This window comes from Hippopotamus amphibius, chromosome 4 (assembly GCF_030028045.1).
Source record: "Hippopotamus amphibius kiboko isolate mHipAmp2 chromosome 4, mHipAmp2.hap2, whole genome shotgun sequence".
In the NCBI taxonomy this organism is placed as follows: Eukaryota; Metazoa; Chordata; class Mammalia; order Artiodactyla; family Hippopotamidae; genus Hippopotamus; species Hippopotamus amphibius.
The window spans coordinates 89,515,402-89,536,473 of NC_080189.1; the positions used below are offsets into that span (position 1 = coordinate 89,515,402).

Consider the following 21,072-nt stretch of genomic DNA (forward strand, 5'->3'; position numbering starts at 1 on the left):
AGAAATTATATTCTTGGGTACAAGAAGCATGGAGGTAGGTAGTCCAGAACTTGTATGGTGGCTTCACCAGGCAACTTAGGTTCTTTTCTGTCTATGAGTACACCTGGCTTCTGGTCTCAAGGTCACCGTCCATGGTGGCTGCTGGAGCTTTGGCCGTTATTCCAGAGAGCGGGAAATGGAAAGGGAGGAAAGAATAAAGGGCTTTCTCCAATGGAGTGAGATTCTTTTAAGGGGCCTAACTTGGAAGTTCCACCTAACACCTCTGTGTCTGGATCAGAACACACTCAACAGCCACACTTGGCTTAGAAAAGGTCTTTATTTTGGGCAACAATGTGTCCAGCAAAGTATTTGCAAAAGGAAAAGGATGATGGAATAATGGGAGTCAATTACCGATCTCTGGTGATTTTTTTTTTTTTTTTTTTTTTACAGTTGATCTCTTCTTTATCAACCATTTCTTCTCATTTCACTTTGACTTCTATCTTCTCCACGCCATTTAAATTGCTCCTCCCAAGTTTATTCTAACCTCTGTTTGGTTTAATTCAGTGATTTCTTAGCAGCCTACTCCTTTGTAAAAGACCCTTCTCTCTTGGATTCTGTGACATCACAATCACCTGCTTTCTTTCTACTCATTTTTTGTTCTTGGCCTCTCTTGTTTCACTTCTTTGAATAGTAGTCGACTTGACGCTGAACCCTTTTCTTCTCTAATTATACTCTTCTTAGTTGATATGTCAGTCACGTGATTTTATTGAAGTCATCTCTGAAAAGCACAGGTCTAAGTATACTTTTGTTCAGTTTTGACAATTGCATATACCTGTGTAACCCACATCTGATTTTGAATATTGACTCTGTGTTCATGGCTTCTACTCATATCTCCATCCATCATCTTTATCTTGAGCTCAGACTCAAGTATCTAACTACTTGTTTGACATTTTTATTCTTAGGTCTAGTAGGTATTGTCACCTTAACAGGTCTAAAAACTGTTTGTATTACTCTTATAAACCTTTTTTTTTTAATTTTTCTTGGCGTATAGTTGCTTTACAGTGTTGTTCATACACTTTTTAAAGTGTACATCCATCTCAGAACAATGGTTCAAACCAAAAACCTAGATTCTTCTCCCTAATCCCATCCCCAACGTGCCCCATCCTAGTCCATTCCTAGATCTTACTGATTTTACCCATAAATAAAATTTACAACTGCCCACTTATTGCCATCTCTACTACTTGCACCTGAGCCCAGTATACTGTCATCTGTGTGGGACTAAGACTGTCTTAACTAGCCTTGCTGTTTCACTCTGAGCTCTTCAGTCCAGTCCTTTCTCTTCACAGCTGTCAGAGTGGTCTTTGCAAGTTAGATAATCACCACTTTGCTGGAATCACTTCAGTGACTTCCTATCTTTATAATAAAATTATTTACTCCTACTCCCCTTTCATATTTCATCTTGAACCATTGTCATCTGTTTCTATTATACTTGTGTCACACTGGCTTCCTTTCTGCTCCTAAAAATTCTAAGCTTATTTCTCACCTCAAGGTCTTTGTGTTTACTGTTCCCTCTGCTCAGAATGTCCTCCCTCAATTCTTAGCCTAGCTGGCTGTTCTCATCCTTCAGATCTCAATTCACATGTCATCTCAGAGGGGACTTTTTTGGCCATCTTTTCCAAAAGTACCCCACTCAATCCCAACTATATCTCCCTGTTTATTTACTTCATAGCACCACCTCAACACAAAATTATATTGTTTGCTGTTCATTTTCTGTCTTCTCTCTTTGTAAGTTTCGTCATGGCAGGGACCTTGTTTCTTCTTCACTGTGGTGTGCTTAGTGCCTACAACAGTGCAGTATTAGTAAGAGTTCAGTAAATATTTTTATTAAATGATCAGATACCAGCTGAAACAGCTCTAAAGTAGTGTTTTTCAAATTTTATTCATGGTATTTTTCATGAGGTATAGTTAGCAATTTTAATCTCTAAATAAATTCATTTTGAAGATCTATTAAATCCTTAAATTTGATTATCATTTCATGTATTATTTTGTTATAGAGTACCTGGAACACTGATTTAGTTAATGTTTTTACTAGAGGCCTCTAATAACATACCCATATTTGAATGGAGTCTGAGTGATTGAGGTGAAACAGTTCTTATGAGTAAATGAGGAAGTTAAACCATTTAGATCGTATTTCATTATTGATTTTTCCAAATGGCAGAACAGTCAAAACAAAAATCACTTAGGCTATACACTATCAATTAAGTATTTGAAGGACCTTTTAAGTAGTTTTAAAGACAGCCCAAAGGAATGCTATTAGTAGAGATTTTGTGAATACATGCTAAAGTTAAGAAACCGTGAAATTTAAAGACCTGCTTTAAAGGACGTACAGGGTGTGTTGGTTGCACACATCAGGAAGTTCTGCAGAGGGTTTTGTGGGTATTAAGATTATAACTCTAGGGATTCTCTTAGATTTCACAATAGTACAACATGTTTTTGTAAATACAGATTTAAAGAGAAGTTATTTGGCTGTAATTTTTCTTCTTAGGTTAGGTGTTATCCTCTAGCCCAAAATACACAGACTGTGTGCTGGTCCCATGAAGGAAAATAAAAATTACAAATATTCCTTTTGTAAACTGGTATAATAAAAAGTGTATACCTCTTAGACCTCATTTTGCATTTGATTTTTTTATCCTAAGATTGAAAACAACTTTAAACATACAGTTTGTGGTATTTTATTCTTCACAGTGTTTCCATGAAATAAAATCCTGTTCCAGAAGAATTTTGTAAGTTTTCAAAAAATTATAAGAATTTATAGGTCACATGATTAGGAAATAGCAGCCCTGAAACTAGTAGAAGGTTTTCTTCTGTCCACACCATGCTCCTTCTATCAGAATTTCACTTGTTTCCTAGTTTCAATATCAGTATGAAAAAATTTGATTTGAACTTAGTGTTTGTTACCTTTTTAAGGACAGAACAGCTTTGTTCCTAGTTTCTGAAGTCTAAAAATTGCTTATTTTAGCCTTGGAGGAGGCAACTGAGTTATATTTAACTTTAGCATTTAGGAATAGGGGTCAACTAGACTTGACAGGTTTGACTTTTGTTCCTTTTTGTTGTACTTTATAGGTTTGCAGATAGTTATGTATTGGTTGGTTGAGTGACATGTCAGTAAATAAACCAGCCATGTTAATTATACTTCATGATATTTTTGTACCTTTTAGTATTAGGAAAAAGTATGTTTCTGTGTTTATATTCATGTTGGGGTAGTGCATGAGTTTGACAGGAAGAATTTTAAATTCTGGTCTGCCAACTAAAAACTGTCACTCTCCATCTGGCACTACAAGAATGAAGTTGTTAGCCACTGCGGTCGCTGACCTTAAACACACCCTGAAAGGAGTTCAGGGTGGAGATCAGGAATGAGACACTCTGTGCTCTCGGAAAACTGGCAGTACAGGCCTTCAGATAGTTATTTTCACAGGATTTTATGAGCCCAGTTTCTTGTGTATTCTCATATCTGGAAAAGCACTAAAGTCATTAGTGGAGACATCTGTTCCTCATGACTAGCAGCAGTCTTCTTGTGGCTAGCAGCAACCTTCTGCCAGAATGTATGATTGATTGCACTAAAATCACATATATACTGACCTGGCGTCTCCCCCTACCCCGGAGCAGTTCCTCAGAGCTATATGAAAGGCTGTCTTCCAGGCTGTGGTCCTGATTTTGCCCTAAATAAAACAACTGACAACTCTCACCTTGTGCTTTTTTTTTTTCCAGTTGAGAGGCCCTTTAATTCATTCATCTGTGATGGTACCAACAGTTTGATTGGTAGCTGTTCAATTTGGTTTGTAAACATTTGTGTTTAATATATACAAAAAGTTATAGGAGAGTTCAGAGGTAATAAAGACATTGGACTGTTCTCAAAGAACTTATGGACAGTGGTGGGGCACATACAGAAAAGTATACAAAAGTCTATACAAAACAGAATATATTAAATGTAATGGGAATACAGAACAGGATGAGAAGTATTTAATGGAGGAATTTGGGAGAAACTTGTAGAGAAAGTGGAATTTAGAAGGCCTTGAAATCTTCCTTGTTTTGGAAAGAGACGTTAATTTTGGCACAGAGGTAGAAAAGTGTAGGAAGTGTGGTATGATTGAAACAAATGTGTGAGAAGATGGTGAGCAATAATGTTGGCTAAGTAGGTTAGTGTGAGATTGTAGAGGGTCTAAATGCAATTCTGAGTGCAGTGGGGAGTGACACAAGGTTGTTGAATAGCTTAATGAGATTCCAAATATGTATCACTGATTTAATATTAATATTTTGGGGTGTGTTAGTAAAGGAATTTAGAGGAACTCCTGTACATTATTTGAATTTCTGTTTAACCTTTATTGAGTTGTAAAATATTTGACTAAATGACACTGGTGAGAAACTGAGGTCCAGAGAACTCAGTAACTAATTCAAAAGCAGTAGCTCATAGTGTCAGAACTTGGATCTAGAACCCAGTTCTCCTGATGATTAGTTACTGGTTTTTCTCTACTCTCCTTCTCCTTCTGCATATTATAATGTGTTGGGTACTTAGTGAGACACAAAGAAAGAAAGATGCCTTTTTTTTTTTCCTTAAGAGTATTTGCATATGATTGAATGACATATGTGGCTATACTGCTTTGCATTTTAATTTAAATACCAGATTTATTAGTACATATCAGTGCTGGAAGAGACATCAAGCTTCAACAGTTTTTAGTCCAAATGAACACTTATAGAAAGCTAGCTTCATCTTAGAGGAAGTAGAATTTGAACTGATCTAGAAGGATGGATGAGTGGGGAAAAGGAATGGGAATTATAGCACAAGTGAAATGTCAAAGGTGGGCATAAATTATTTTCTGAGAGTAATGAGAGTCATGCTGGATCAGAGAAATTTGTTTTAAAATACTGAGAAAAGTACATTGTAACATGTAGTATTCCATAGACTGATTTTTTTTTTCTAACGTAGGGAATGGTTATTTGCTAGTGAGATTCTATAAAAGCAGACTTAACATATGCTCTCTTCGTAGTCATCTTTTCCCTTTATCCTAGTCTTTGGCATTATAAATCATTTTCTGTAGACCTTGACATAGTAAAGAGTAATTTCAGATGTTCTGACAAGGTATGATGACTAAAGCAGCGTCAAGGAGAAAATTAGCTCAGAGTAACTGTCTATGGCAGTATTTAAATATTATGCCTATGGTTAGCTCTGTGTTTTCACAATTGGATTTTTTATATCTTAATACCATCTTTTCGTCAGATCATTTGATCAAAAAAAGGTTAAGATCCTCTGTTTAAGGTACTCAATAAGCTTAATAGTCTACTTTTATCTCTAAGTTAATTTTAGAGTAAAAAGTTAACATGAACTATCATGATAAAAGAGACTATAAACCTGTACTCCTGGACTGTCACAATCAAAGAAGTTGGAAAAGCTTTAGAAATAAACTTTATTATTCATTAAATCATTTGTTGATTTATTATTTCTTGTTTATACTCATGTGTCTTTGCGCTTTGTCAGATGTGTGATTCAGAAATGTATCTGAGCATGCTGTAAAACCTGTTTTAAAAATAGATATGAGCCACTCGGTGTCACTGAAAGGTTGTTGACACAATGGAAAAACTGTTAAATGAGTTTGTAGAGCAAAACTTACCATTACCTGAAGAAAGGTTGTGTTTCTTTTTTTAAAGAAAATTTATTGACATTTTATTACTGTAGATCCAAATGAATATAATTAAAATACTTAGAACATTTATATATCTAGTGTATTGTTATACTTGATTTTTGAAATTTATTTCTAAGTGTGGCTTGGTGTAAACAAAGTATATAAAAAATTATCTTTCAGATCATTTTATTTGAACCAGGTACTGTTTTCCTCGCTTCCATTGAAGCTTTTTCTTTAAAAAAACAAAAACAAAAAACTATTTATATGTGACCATTTAAACATTCCCCAAATATGTTAATTATCTCATATATTTAATAGATTGGGTGAATAAAAAATCCTTTCACATATTGTATATGAAATGCATATTATTTACACCCCTGGGGGATTAGGAAAGAGGATCTTTATTTTGGTAGATAATCTGGAATTTTTGTCAGTAAAGATTGGGTAAGATTAAAGGACAGTAAAGTGAAAAATTGATATTATCATACTTTTTGTAGCATTTTTTTTTTAGTTTGCATTTGGCAAGGTGGGGACAGGAGTAGGGGAGAAGGAGAGTTATAACTAATTTGGAAAACATACACAATAGTCTTGACAGACAATTTTAATGAAGGTGTAATGTTGTAGTGAATAGTCTGCTGACAGAATCAAGGGAAAACCACTAGGACAAAATATGGTTAAAGTTAATGAACTGCTCCCAGAGGCCTCCAGGACAGAAAAACAAAAACAAAAAAAAAAATGGGAGATTTTAAGTCAGTGAGGACAAGTTTCCCCACCAAAACCCTGGTAAGAGAAATAAACATGGCCACATCTGACTGAGAAACTTTAGAGGAGGTGAACTTTGAAATCTCTAAATAATCCATGTGTATGTAGTTGAGAATTGACGTTGCAATCTTAGGATAATCAGGTAGCTATTTTTATATTAAATGTCAACAAAAATTGATTTCACATTTTCCTTCTCTAAACTGTTTGCCATATTTAAAAAAGGAAATATAAATACTTCCTGGTTCCTGAATTGGGAAATTTTTAAATATAAAATTAATAATAAAATAATTATAATTGAGCATATATATGCACTAGACTTTGGTAAGCATTTTATGTATAGTCTTATTTATTAGTCACAAAACCCTATAAGGGATAGATAGGTACAGTTAGTCCTATTTTATAAGTGAAAGAAACTAGATCATAGAGGTGAAGTGCCCTCTTCATTATTACATATTAGTGGCGCCATTTGAATCCTCATCTTTTGACTGTGTACTCCTCCTCTTTCCATGATGCCAGGGAATTTATGAGGTTTTCAAAATATGGTTTACTTGAATTTGATCAGTTAAAGAAGCAACCTGTATCTTAGGAAAGGTGATAAATAATCTGGTCTCTAACACTGTCCAAAATATTGGCAGTCAAACATTGTAAATCAACTATAGTTAAATAAAAATTGAAAAAAAAATACAGGCAGTAAGTAAATTCTGCCTTAAATTTTAGAAGTTGATCTGAATATTTGAACTTGCTGCTAATAATTGTCATTATATTTGAATCCTTATATGCTCCCAAGAATGGAGTATAAAACCTCTGGTATTTTGTTTACTCTGGGCAACTCTGTAGTGTTAGCATCTCTACAGTTGCAGATCTGCAGGTGTTAGGATTAGCTCAGCAGGGTGCCCTGCTCTCAGAATTTTCTTGAGATCCTGTTTGGCCTTGGATGATCCTAATTTGTAATGAGTTCTGGGGCCAGTATCTGCGTTGGAACCTGTGTAGGCTCATCCTTAACACCTGCCAGAGGTGCCCTCCATGCTGGTGTAGTATTAAGACTAGAAAAGTATTCCAGAGGTAACTGGAATCGGTCTGGAAATAATTTTCTCTAAGGGTAAGGAACCATTAAGTTTAGTATCCAGAAAGATGCTTATGAAGTCATCTGTGGTAAATTTCTAAACATTAGCAAACTGTGATATCTGAGAAGTCCTTAATATTAGTTATTCCTGTGTAATTAACTCTAATATTAGCTTACTGTTTAACATACATTAATTAGGTTTCTCCAGCTATTTGATTTTAGTTCAACTTTGTGTTTATTGAGTATGAGGGAAAATTAAATATGATTATAAATTTTGGCATCTTTATCAAGCCATCCTTTAGCAACAGTAATTGATGCTAATTCCTAAATAGAAGCTAAAGCAAAACTGATCTGTTACTGAGCGAATGAATTGATTCCTATCATATGTGAATTTTTAAATGAAAAATTTCCAGTATAACCTGGAAATCTCTGAAATTTATTTAAAAGACTTATTTTTTTAAAAAACAATTGAACTGTTTTGTAAGAAAATTTAAGTGTTATATTCATGTAGAATGATGCTTTTCTTATGGCAGCTGATTTTTGTTTACTTAGGAGCACCTGTTGCTAAAATAGTAATGAGGAAGGGTGTAATATAAGTATAGTCATACACCCCTTGCTCTGCAAGTAACCAGACTGCTATGTATTCATGTTGTTTAGTCTCCTTTTAGAAGGTGGAAGTCAAGTCCTTTGTATGTTTTTCTCTCTTGCACAGCCTAAAATGACGAATGTGTGATTTCAGTGGAATAAATGGCGTCCAAAGTCACAGATGCTATAGTGTGGTATCAAAAGAAGGTAAGTTGATAATCAAAGCTTTTAGCCTTTGAAATGTTTTTATTCTAAAAACATGCTTTTTTATATGATAGATTTATGTCAAATATTACCTAAAATAAGAAAGATGATGCTTAAAAATATTTTTTCTCTACTTTTTACTCCACGTTATCAAAGTAGCTAGATTAATTATTTTCAGTTAAAATATAAAACAAATTTCCAGGATTATGAATACAGTTAGCATTTTCTGAAAGCATTAAATTTTTTCTTGCATTAATTTCTTTTGAAGAAAGCTAGGTTAACAGAGCTGTTATAATTTTATAACTATTTTACAACAAGGGAAACTAGTTTTAATCTATGTCTTGTAAGTTACAATTCAACAGCTGAATCTTTTCGGTAAAATAAACCTTTGGAGACTGTATTTTCCAAACTGAAATATTAAAATGTTTATTTTGATGTTTTAGGAATAGTTGTCATAACTACTTAACTAGCTGTGTCCTGTAAGTTTCAAAATAAGCTTTACCAATGTAACATTTTCTTTATAAAGTACAAGTTCTGATGCTTTCTTGGAAGATACAGTAAGCTGTTTACTGAATAGTGTTGTCTTTAAAATTATTGTTGTGTATGTGGTATCTTAGATTTTTAGCTTAAGTAGTGAATTATGTTTGTTTTCACATTTTAAAACATTTTTGATGCCGTATTCATTAGGTCTCTATTAACAAAGGATAATTATATATTTAAAGTTTTTGCTATGTATGGGAAAATCAGACAATTTTAAAATTTAGTTGAATTGTAAATAAGTGGTAATTAGCACACTTTAAAGATTAGACAAACCTAAGAATACAGTCTGTCTTTGGATGTGTTATTTCTTTTCTGGGTAGAACATACCACAGATATACAGTATCACATTTTTCATATAAAGTAATGAATTGGAATCATTGATGTTGATCATACTATTCAGTGTTTTATGTTTCTATATTAGTGTCATCTTTACTTTTAAATTTCCATTCAACTTTTTAAGAAAGATGAATTCAAGAAAACTAATTTTTTTTTCTACATAGATCTTTGAAGGCTTTTCTCTTAATTTCTACTTATGAGAGTCAGTAATTATTACATATTTTATCTGTTGAACTTTTTATGTTTAAACATTTCGAACTTCACTGGAGATCATTTGTAGAATGTATTAGATTAATTTACCTCTTTTGAGATTGGAGAGTTTGAAATATTATACCCACATTCAGGTAGCACCGTAACACCTTTCTTCTCTGAGGGTCATCTATGTAGCAGCTTTGGATATGTGCAACCAAAAAATTCTCCAGAGCAACCCTAACAGATATAACGAATTATATCTAGCAAATGTAATCACATATTCGGTTAGAGAGTCACCAGAACCATTAACCAGATTTGATTTGCTCTATTGTTTTTTTTTTACTTTTAAATTTAATTTTCTTGAAGAATACATGTGATTACTTTGAAAGGTTATTTATTATTTCAAAACTTACTGGAAAAAAAAATAGCCCCTATTAGTACCATTTCCTATCCTTACCCAACTTCTGAGTTCTCCCCAGAGGCAGTCTTTTTAAATTCCTTATGGTTCAGTGTTTCTCAAACCAAAGTTCTAATATTCTTCACCCCTGGTAGGGAGTTGGGGAGGGTGGGTTGCAAATATAGGGTGTGAAGTTTTGGTTTTTATAATTACTTTTTGGGGAATACTGACATTTGTGGGTAGGAATTAGATACTAAATATTATGCTGTATTCTAAATTAGCGTTGGCCGACTTTTTCTATAAAGGATCTAATAGTAAGTGTTTTAGGCTTTGAGGGCCATAGGTCACTGTGGAAACTACTCAACTTTGCTGTTATAGTACAAAAACAGCCATAGACAATATGTAAATGAATGAAATGAATGGCATGACTGTGTCGCAATAAAATTTAATTTACAGAAACAAGCAATGGGTTAGATTTGGCCCACAGCCCTTAGTTTGCATACCTGTGCTCTAAGATAGCCTCATACCAAAAAGAATTGCCCTGCTAAAAATGGAATAATGCCCTGTTGAATGACACTGTTTAGGTTTTTTTGTTTTTTTAATTAGTTAATTAATTAATTTATTTTATTGGCTGTGTTGGGTCTTTTTTGCTGTGTGCGGGCTTTCTTTTAGTTGCGGTGAGTGGGGGCTACTCTCAGTTGCGGCACATGGGCTTCATTGCAATCGCTTCTCTTGTTGCAGAGCACAGGCTCTAGGTGCATGGGCTTCTGCAGTTGCAGAACACGGGCTTCAGTAGTTGTGGCTCACAGCTCTAGAGCACAGGCTCAGTAGTTGTGGCGCATGGGCTTAGTTGCTCTGCGGCATGTGGGATCTTCCTGGACCAGCGCTTGAACCCATGTCCCCTGCGTTGGCAGGTGGATTCACAACCACTGTGCCACCAGGGACGTCCCTTGATTATTTCATTATAGATATTTTTTGTTCATTTTTGACTGTATGATAAGAATTTAGCTTTTTTATGATTTCTTTCCAACCTCCCTCTCCCATTTTCCCAGTGACTGAAAATTTTGGTTAAATCAGTATTCAGGGCTTATGTTTGTATATACAATGTTTACAGCTGCATCATGTAATATCCTGTGATAATATTTCCTGTCTGTGCAACAGTTTTTATTTTTTGCTTGGTTTTTCTAGTTCTTGAAAAGTCTCTGACAGAACTGAAAAACTTCTGTTGTAGTTAGTCACATTCAGGTAGTCTACCAATTTCTCTTTTTCTCTTTTGGGAATGACCCTCCTAGAACTCTCTGTCCTGCTCCATTCTTGGGTGGATTGTTCTCAAGTCATGCCTCTCATCTGCCATCTTGGTATTTCCTTTTATCATCAGCCTGAGAGTTATTTTCACTGCTCTTTTGTCACATAGATTTGTTTTCCTCTTAAATATATGCTTTTTAAAAAAAAAGTCCTTTCAGAGGTGTTTATGTTTCATTGAAAAAGAAAGCTTGAGTACTGACACTGATATTGAGTACTGAAGCTGATTATTTGACCATGGGCAAATAATTTTATTTCTTTGAGTCTCACTTCTCTGCATTAACTAAATAATGGTTCACGACTTCTTTTCAGTCATGCATCTCTTTGAAATTGTGATGAAAGTTCCAAATTTCCAGGTTCTTTTTTCCAGAAAAGTATATGTAATGAACAGACAAAATTCCACATGTTTCAAACCCCAGATGAAGTCCTAGGTTAGGTGATTTTAAAAGTTTTAACATTTTTTAATTTTGTGACTATCATTCAGTAGTATCCACTTTATACTAGGAGGTATCACTGTAAGTAAAAACCAAGAAATTTCAACTTCATTTTCTTGAATATTTTTTGTTTGATTGTAACTCACTTTAGAGTCAGCTTTCCCGCTGGAAAATGGTGACGTTTTCATATTTTTGAGTGCTGAACACTAGTTACCCTCAAAGACCATTACTTGATTTATGGACTGCTATGAACATGAGCTCTAATATCAGATGTGAAATTTCCAGGAGAAAAATAAGTAAAAATAAATTATTTTAAAGTATTAAAATTTGTGTTGAAGATCTAATTAAATATCAGGTACCTTTTAATAATTTTGTCCACACAGTTTATTTTGAGATTTTGAAAGTTCATTAATATCTAATTTTAAACTTCATTTTGTACTACTGTAGCCATCTATAGTCACGAATTTGAAAGTTCCTGTTGAAACAAAGTGATTTTCAGTTGTTAATTAGAAAGACTAATTTATATGTCAGGAATGGTAATTGGAGAAACCAGAACAGTTTTTGGATAATATTGGGCTATTGAACGTTTTTGATAATACAGTGCTTTCCTTTCGCATTTCTACTTTCTTGTTCCTGAGGAGAGGGGATTATTTATCTTTTGGAAGGCATCCTAAATAGGGGCCTGAAGTTACATGGATTCAAAGATAATTGACACACTACGTATTCCTTTAAAAAAATGACTCATAGGGTTCTATTGTAAATATGTACATTATATTATGAGAGAATGAGGTTATGTTTTTAGGAGGTGAATATGTAAGAGCTGGGTAGCCCAGATTCAACCCCAGATTTTAAAGAGTAGGGAAGCACCAGCAACACTGTATGGAAGTACTAAAATAGCAAACTTAGCTTATAGAACTGAGGAAGAACTATACGATATAGATCTTGGTTATTGCCTTTATGGAGTCGATAGCCAGCAAGAAAACTTGAATGAATACGTTTAATAGCTTATATGGGCCAACAATGGAATATATTTAGTAATTTAAATGAGAAACTAGCCTGAGTATCATAAACTTGATTGATAACTGCTGTCAAGTATTAATAGTTGGGAACTTTAAATTCTCTACCATTTTAGTAAAGTTCAGTTGTGTGTGTGTGTATGTGTATGTACTAAGTACATTTGTAGGGCATTTCAGAGCAGTAACTTGCCCAAGGTCACACAGGTGGTTGAGAAGTATTATGTCTCAGCTTTCAATTACAAAAACCTGTGCTGTTAACTTACCATTAAGATTTTCCTTCCTGTATCAGTCAGGATTCATTTGCAAGTAAGACAAATCCAACTCAGACTATCTTTAGCAAAACAAGGGACATTTTTTGGCTTTCAAGCTAAACCATGAAAAGTGGTGGTGTGTATCTCAGGGTTGAGTGAATTCTAAGACAAGAGCTCCATCAGAGGTGTCTTTCTGCTTCTTTTTCCTTCCCTGCTTTCCTTGAGTTGGCTTATTTCTTCCTACCACAGGAAACTTTCCTTGCTGTGGAAACGTGCCCAGAGGTGCCTCTGCACTCTTTAGCTCCTTGAGAAGAAAGGATGTGTGGAGGACTGGAATACAGTGGGTTTCTTACCAAAACTATTCCCAACCTTTTTCTATGTTGAAAGAACCTCTGCCTTGTTAGGGAGTTCATTACAGAGCCTTAAGGCCAGGGAGCAAGTATGTAGTCTCAGAGGGCATGAATCCTGATCAGTCTAAGCCAGTCATGGAATTCTATTTCTCTTGCCAGTGACTGGCTTAGAAAGAGGCACGTATTCCATTTCTGGCTAATGAGAAATGAAAGCTTCCGGGAAAAGTCTTCCATCTCTTAAAAAGAGAACCAACAATAATAGTAGCCAAAGGTATATAACATTTATTATGTGCCAGGCATTTTTTAGATGCCTTAGATATATTAATTAAACATTGGTAAATGAATGAAATGAGATAGAGGATCTGTTTTCTGTCTCTGGACATTAGTGGGTGAAGCTGCTTCCGGAAGCTGTTGTAGTGAACTTGCTCTCGAGAAGGGAGCTTGACAACAGGCCAAGTCTGGCAGAGCTGAAAGATGGAAAGAACCTGAGTTTTTCAGGACTTTTTGAGCCATGGAATTGATTAACTCTGAAAGTGTCTTACTTTGGGACTTCTTATTTTATGAAATAATAAATCCCCTTATTTTTTCAGTCACTTGAAGTTTGGTTTTATTTCCTTGCAGCTGAAGGCATGCTAAATGATAACCAAGAAATGCTTTCTGATGATATGTGGTTACCTGTATAGTCCTTTTTTGCCTCTGCATGGTTATAGTAGTAGATAGAAAATTAAGATCTACCAACATAGAAATACTGAGCCTCAGGCAACTGGGTTTATCACATTTTCTCTTTTTACCTTTTTTTTCCCATGAACCATATTCTCATAGGTACCATTAAATCTTTAATGTAATTTAAAACTACTTTGCCTTATAGTAAGGTATGGTTGATAGAGCACTTGTATTCAATTTTGTGATATTTATCAGCTTGTAATGTTGAATGTGTTACTTAAACTCTCTGAGCCTCAGTTCCTTCTTTTGTAATCTGAGGATAGTAATGCTTCCTCTGTGTGCCTCACAGGATTGTAAAGGAGTAAATCAACTTTAAATATAGTTTTTAAAAAGGTTTTAAAATTGGTTTATGGGGTAAATATGAAGTATCACTCTTAAAAATAATATTACTAATGTATCTTATGACTTGGAATATAGTAGATGAGACATTAGAGTGGCTGTCAGTACTCAGCAGTTTCTTTAATGACCAGCAAGAGTATGTGCTGCACATAATTCTCCTTCCATGTGACCAAAGAGGTGGGTATGTGACTAAAAGCAGACCAGAAATGGTACCTCATTCCCTTGGCCACAGTGATCAGTCCAAGTATATCTGATGACCCAAACTGTCCTTCTATAGTTTGTTTATTTTTTAAATTAGAGCTGCTGAAAAAGACTCTTTTGCTTCTTTCATTTAGGAACTTTCATTTAGAGGGATGAAAGTCTGAGCATGTTACCACGACATGGAGAAAGTTTTGGACAAAGGAAGAGAATGAGAGAGCACAAAGAGTGGTCAGGAATAGGAAAAAAGCTGACAACCACAGGCCAACAGGTGCTCTGGTCCCTGGATTCATTCCATTCCTGACCTTTGAGTTGTTTAGCCAATAAATTTCCCCTTTTTGGTGAAGCTAGTTTGAATTGGACTTTTACTTGTAAAAAAGAGAGTTCTGACTAATGTATAGAGAATATATAAATTTTATTTTGGCATATTATATATACTCAAAACCACACAGGTTATAATTTATTATATATATTATTTATATATTTACGTATATGCTTATAGACTGAACAACTGCTTGTGTTCAGGACTGTTTGTATCCTGTTTATAAAACAGGACTCAGATCAAGAAACAGAATGTTACCAGCTTTACAAAACCTTCAAGCTCCCTTATAGTCACAGCCTGACCCCTTTGAGAGTGACCACTGTATGAGGCAGTATATCTTTTTTTTTTTTAATATTTATTTTGGCTGCTCTGGGTCTTAGTTTCAGCTTGCAGACTCCTTAGTTGTGGCATGTGGACTCCTTAGTTGAGGCATGCATGTGGGATCTAGTTCCCCGACCAGGGATTGAACCTGGGCACCGTGCATTGGCAGTGTGGAGTATTAACCACTGGACCACCAGGGAAGTCCCTGAGGCAGTGTATCTTCATGGTAATATGAACATAGGTTTTAGGGTTGGAAAGCAGAGATTTGAATCCCTGTTCTTGAAAGCCTGTTCTTGAAAGCCCTGCTCTTGAAATTCTGGACAAATTGTCTCTGAATTTCACTTTCTTCGTGTATATAAACACTGTCTTTTATCTTTACTTGAGGATTACTTGATGATATATGTAAAGTGTTAGCAAAGTGCTTAACACAGGTTAAGCCTTCAATAAATGAGTTATTCCTGTTATTATTACTTCATATTCATATACTTATCAGAGGAATTGTTCCCCAAACTTATCAGAGTGCTTTATTTCATGGATTCTAAAAATTATCATGAGGCTAAAAAGATTCTTACTTGTAAATGAGAAACCTAAAATGTCAGTCTTCTAATAGCCAATATTAGAACAGTGGGTATTTTGTTGATGTTTGTTATCTAACACTTGTACAGCAGAGACATGATTAACTGTAATTTATAAACCTCAACTTTTCTTTACTTCAATCACTGCTCATGTTTTCCACCATTTCCTTTTCAATGCCACTTACTTGCCAAAAATAAGACTTTCCTTAGTACAAATAAATTGGTTAGTTTAGTTACTGAAATATTTACCTTTTCACCTAAGATTTTTCTCCCCCATTTTGGTCATGAAGTTCTTAAAATTTTCTACCCTTACCCTCTCTCCAGTTTGGATATTTCTAAAATAAATAATTTGAGTTTAAATTTTGTTTACAAGGAAGAAAAACTATTCTATGCAGTAGTCAAGATAGTTTGACTTCAGAGATCATCTAGTTCCTGTTAAACTTTTTGCTTTACAGATAAGAAACCTGATGCCTGTAGATCTAATAACTTGATCAGAGTCATGAATTAATGATAAAACCAAAACTCAGATCGTCTGACTTTCAGGCCACTCTTTTCTCCTATACTGAAGTTGCTTTGAAAAACACACTGAAGAAACTTTTTATAAAATTTATTTGTTTAATTTGAAAGGGTTTTTTTTTTTTTGACTGTTTAAAAGAGCTCTTCATTTAATCTGTAGATAAACCTTAATAAAGAATATTTTATGTTCTCTGATTCCCCTTCCAGCTTCTGTCCTTGCTTATCCCCTCTTACTACTCCTCAGTTTCCAATTAGAAAAGACTGTGTCATTGTCTCTACTGCCTCTTTAGCCATCAGTCCTCGAGTCGCTGCAGTCTGGCTTCTGCCTCTGCCCTTCTGCTAGAAGTGCTCTCACAAAGGTCATCAGTGATAATAAGCCATTATTATAATAACACCTAGTGCTTCTTGTGGATTTACTGGGTGTCAGACACTGCAGCACTTTATTTACATTGGAGGGAGAAAGCTGGAGAACCATAGGGCCGTGCAAGACTAGCAGATGGTTTTGGTCTGATTGGCTCAGTTTTTAAAAATCAAGTCAGCATTGAGAGATCAGAATATTTTAGACAAAAATCTGAATTTGGAGGTTCACCAGTCATCATAGTGAATACATGTGCATTTGGACCTACCTCACCTTTCTCATTTATGTCACCTATCTGACTCCATAGGAACATGGTTTACTGTCTGCACTTTACATGGATATTCAAAGGGTATTTTTGTTTGTTTTTGTTTGTCTTTTTTTAAGAACTTTTATTGAGATATAATTGACATACAATAAACTGTATAGGTGATTTCTGATGTGAGCCTGTTTGGAGGGGTATATGTCTTTTTTAAGAAAAGATATTATTATGTATACCGATACACAGGTGTTGACTAGCAGCATAGGGTGATGATGGTGATGATGAAGATGTTTAGCACCACCGCATATTTAAATAGCATCTGTTTTTCAGAGTGCTTCCGTGTATGTTTTCATGGTTTGATTTATTGTAGTAATGAAATTGATTAACTCAGTGGCTATATCAAGATATTATAAGAAGTTGTATAAGATTTCTAGGGCTTTTGCAACCAATGACCACAAACTGGGTGGCTTAAAACAACAGAGAGATATTTTTTCCCATGTTTCAGGTGGCCAGCAATCAGTGTCAGCATGGTTGGTTCCTTCTGTAGGGAGGCTCTTGGGGAGAAACTGCCCCATGCCTCTTTTCTAGTTTCTGTGGAAACACAATCCTTAGTGTTCCTTGGCTTGTAGATGCATCATTCCAGTCTCTGCCTTCAACTTTACATTGCCTTCTTCACTCTGTTTCTGTGCTTTCTCTTCTGTTCCCTCTTGCTAAATATGGAGCGTTGTTAATGAAAATTTGGATAATTAAAGGTTTTAGTTAATAATTCTTCTAAATTGAACATTTCTATATCTGTTAAGATGGAAAAACACCATAAGTAGTCAGTTTTCTTTTGTATATTTGATAATTCTATATTTGCATTTAGTTGCTCTGTCCTTTACCCTTTGCTTTAATTTCTAGCACAAATAGTTTTTTTCTCAGAAAATGTCATTCTTTATCTGAGATCTTTGGAGGTACTTTTTTCGTGGTTAAGGAAAAGTATTTTAGGAAGGAACAAAACAAATGATGCATTAAAAAGTGGATAGAATAAATAAGTAGAAGGACAGAGTTTCTTAAGTTTAATACCACCTAATTTTACATAGTAATTGTCAGGAATGCACAGTACTGTTTGATGAATTTTCTGGGTATCTTTTTTTAAATAACCAAAATTAAAAAAAAAATTTTGACTCTTTCCAGTTCTTTAACTGCAAATGGAGTAGAAACGACCATTTTCTAATATTTTCCTGATCTTTGGTTGTTACCATCTATTAATTGTGTCTTTGGTCTATAATGCATTTTGGTTTACCTGTGCTCCTTTGCCGTGAATTTTCACTTCTTTGGCCTATCCCCTTTTGTTTAATCAGTTAGTGAAATAGTAGGTAAGTTAATTACAGTGGGCTCTCCATATCCCCCAGGTTGTGCTTCCATGGATTCAACCAACCTGAGATCAAAGATGTTCAGAAAAAAAAAAATTTCAGAAAGTTCTAAAAAGCAAAATGTGATTTTTCCAAGCAGCAGCAACTACTTACATAGCATTTTACATTGTGTTAGGTATTGTAAGTAATCTAGAGATGATTTGAAGTATATGGGAGGATGGGTATAGGTTATATGCCAATATTGAGTTGGCCAAAAAGTTTGTTCCTTTTTTTCCCATAAGATGGCTCTAGTAGCACTTTGTTGTCTTTAACTCCATTTGGAACAATTTTGTTAGATTGTATTGTGACAGCTGTCATATCAGCATGCATTTAAAAAAAAAGCTCATCAAAATTGGTGAATTTTTGTGTAGCCATTTTAATATTGAAGGTGGAAGAAAAACATTTTTGGCATATTTTGGCTTTATTTTAAGAAAGGTAAAAACACAACTGAAATGCAAAAAAAGATCTGTGCAGTGTATGGAGAAGGTGCTGTGACTGATTGCAAACCACTTTTTTTTTTTATAAATTATTTATTTTATTTATTTATTGGCTGTGTTGGGTCTTCGTTGCTGCACACGGGCTTTCTCTAGTTGCTGCAGGCGGGGGCTACTCTTCATTGCGGTGTGTGGGTTCCTCATTGTAGTGGCTTCTCTTGTGAAGCACAGGCTCTAGAGCACAGGCTCAATAGTTGTGGCGCACGGGCTTAGTTACTCCGTGGCATGTGGAATCTTCCCAGAGCAGGGCTCGAACCAGTGTCCCCTGCATTGGCAGGCAGATTCTTAACCACTGTGCCACCTAGGAAGTCCTGCAAACCACTTTTGACACATTTGAAGTTCCATGCTGGAGATTTCTCACTGGATGTGATCAAATCGAGACATTGAGAACAATCAGCATTATACCTTGCAGGAGATAGCCAACATACTCAGAATATCCAAATCAAGCATTGCAAATCATTTGCATCAGCTTGGTTATGTTAATCGCTTTGATGTTTGGGTCCCATCCACATAAGTTAAGCGAAAAAACCTTCTTGACTGTATTTCTGCATGCAGGTCTCTACTTAAACGTAACAAAAACATTCCGTTTTTAAAACAAATTGTGACAGGCAATGAAAAGTGGACAATAATGTACAATAATGTGGAATGGAAGAGATTATGGAGCAAGCCAAATGAACCACCACCAACCACCCCAAAGGCCAATCTTTATCCAGAGAATGTGCTGTTATGTATATGGTGGGATTGGAAGGGAGTTCTTTGTTATGAGCTCCTTCTGGAAGACCAGATATGATTAATTCCAACAAGTACTGCTCCCAGTTAGACCAACTGAAAGCAGCACTCGACGAAAAGTGTCCAGAATTAATCAACAGAAAACACAGTCTTCCATCAGGATAACGCAAGACCCCACGTTTCTTTGATGACCAGGCAAAAACTGTTACAGCTTGGCTAGGAAGTTCTGATTCATCCATTGTATTCACCACACATTGTACCTTCAGATTCCTATTTAGTTCGGTCTTTACCAAATTCTCTTAATGGAAAAAAATTCAATTCCCTAGAATAGTTCTTTGTTCAAAAAGATAAAAGGTTTTGGGAAGATGGGATTATGAAATTGCCTGAAAAATGGCAGAAGGTAGTGGAACAAAATGGTGAATACATTGTTTAATAAAGTTCTTGGTAAAAATGAAAAATGGGTCTTTTATTTTTACTTAAAAACGAAAGGAACTTTTTGGCCAACCCAGTATTATGTGCTTTATGTAAGAGACTTGAGCATCCATGGATTTGGGGGTGCTGGAACCAATCCCCTGTGGATACCAAAGGATGACTGCTCTGAAGCAAACCTAAGGGAAGGCTCAAGGAAATTTCTCCTTGGGTAAAAATTGAAGCACTCCAATGAACTGATTTTGCTGACAGCTCTTTCAGTGACTCGGAAACCCTCATTTCTTTCTCTCTCATTCTCTTCTTCTTCTTCTTTTTTTTTTTTTTTTTTTTGCCTGAGGCTGTCACTGTTTGAGGTTGCCTTGTGCAAGAATCTTACTGCTGAGGAATCAGAAATGTAGAGAGGGAAAGGTACCTTAGAAATTAACCTTTCTAGTATCTTTATTTCACAGATGAGGAAACTGAGACACCGAGAGATAAGGGAACTCAACAAGCTCTTGTTTTTATTTGTCTTTACCTAGTCTGGAGTCTGTCAACTGTACCATGAGTTATAGAATTTTACTTTTTGAACAGGCTGTACCTGTACTTAGTGAGATAGTAGAGTCAACTCCCGTTGGTAAAGAAAAAGGAAAAATAGAAAAAAAATTACCTTGCGCTGTTCCCTAGCAAAGTCCTTCTGGGCTGCTATACTGTAATGTTTACAGACCCCAAGGGAATCCATATTTAGTACTCCTGAGTATAAAAGTACTAGGCTCACAAAACCAATATTAGTAGAAAATTCTTTATTATTAAAGTTTTTGAGGTATCTTTCACCGTGTTCAGATACTGTGAATACATGAACACCCAAATGCTTAGTATTTTATGTTTGTCCTCTTTAAAAGTTGAATATTTGGCAATAGAAGGTTTTTAGTATTGTTTTGAAAATATTTTGGAATACTAGAACTAGGAATATCTACATAGCGCATAACTTCTTTGAAACGCTGCAGTTCTCACTTATTTGCTTATGACTTTTTGTTGTTGTTACATGAAATAGTTATTCCTTTAAAAGGAAACATTCATTTTTGCCTATAGCAGTTTCTACATACAGTGGCTAAAAATTAAAGTGGTTGTTTACACAGGTTATGAGGAGATCCAAGAAACAATGTTATTTGAAGAGAGCTGAAGTTCTTCAATGAATAAAGCTTCTTATACCTGTTGGGAGTTGGGAAGAAAAATATTTTATGAGATACTAGCAAACTAGTCTCTAATCTTTTTCATTTTCTGATGAACAAATTTAAAATAGAACTGTTAGTCAAGGATATAATGTTTGCCAGTTATATTCCAAATATC

At 35.0% G+C, this 21,072-nt stretch overlaps 1 protein-coding gene across 5 annotated transcripts in view; it reads left to right on the forward strand.

Annotated features, from left to right (window-relative positions):
- Positions 1 to 21,072, forward strand: part of PHTF2 (putative homeodomain transcription factor 2) — a 113,780-nt gene that overhangs the window by 17,896 nt on the left and 74,812 nt on the right. For 4 of the 5 annotated variants that reach the window (XM_057732960.1, XM_057732963.1, XM_057732962.1 and 1 more), the window contains exon 2: positions 8,195 to 8,274. The exons of the other annotated variant lie outside the window; for it this stretch is intronic. In XM_057732960.1, coding sequence (XP_057588943.1) covers positions 8,230 to 8,274 — 45 coding nt within the window. In that variant the 5' untranslated portion in view covers positions 8,195 to 8,229. The remainder of the gene's footprint in view (positions 1 to 8,194; positions 8,275 to 21,072) is intronic. 5 annotated transcript variants of the gene reach the window in all.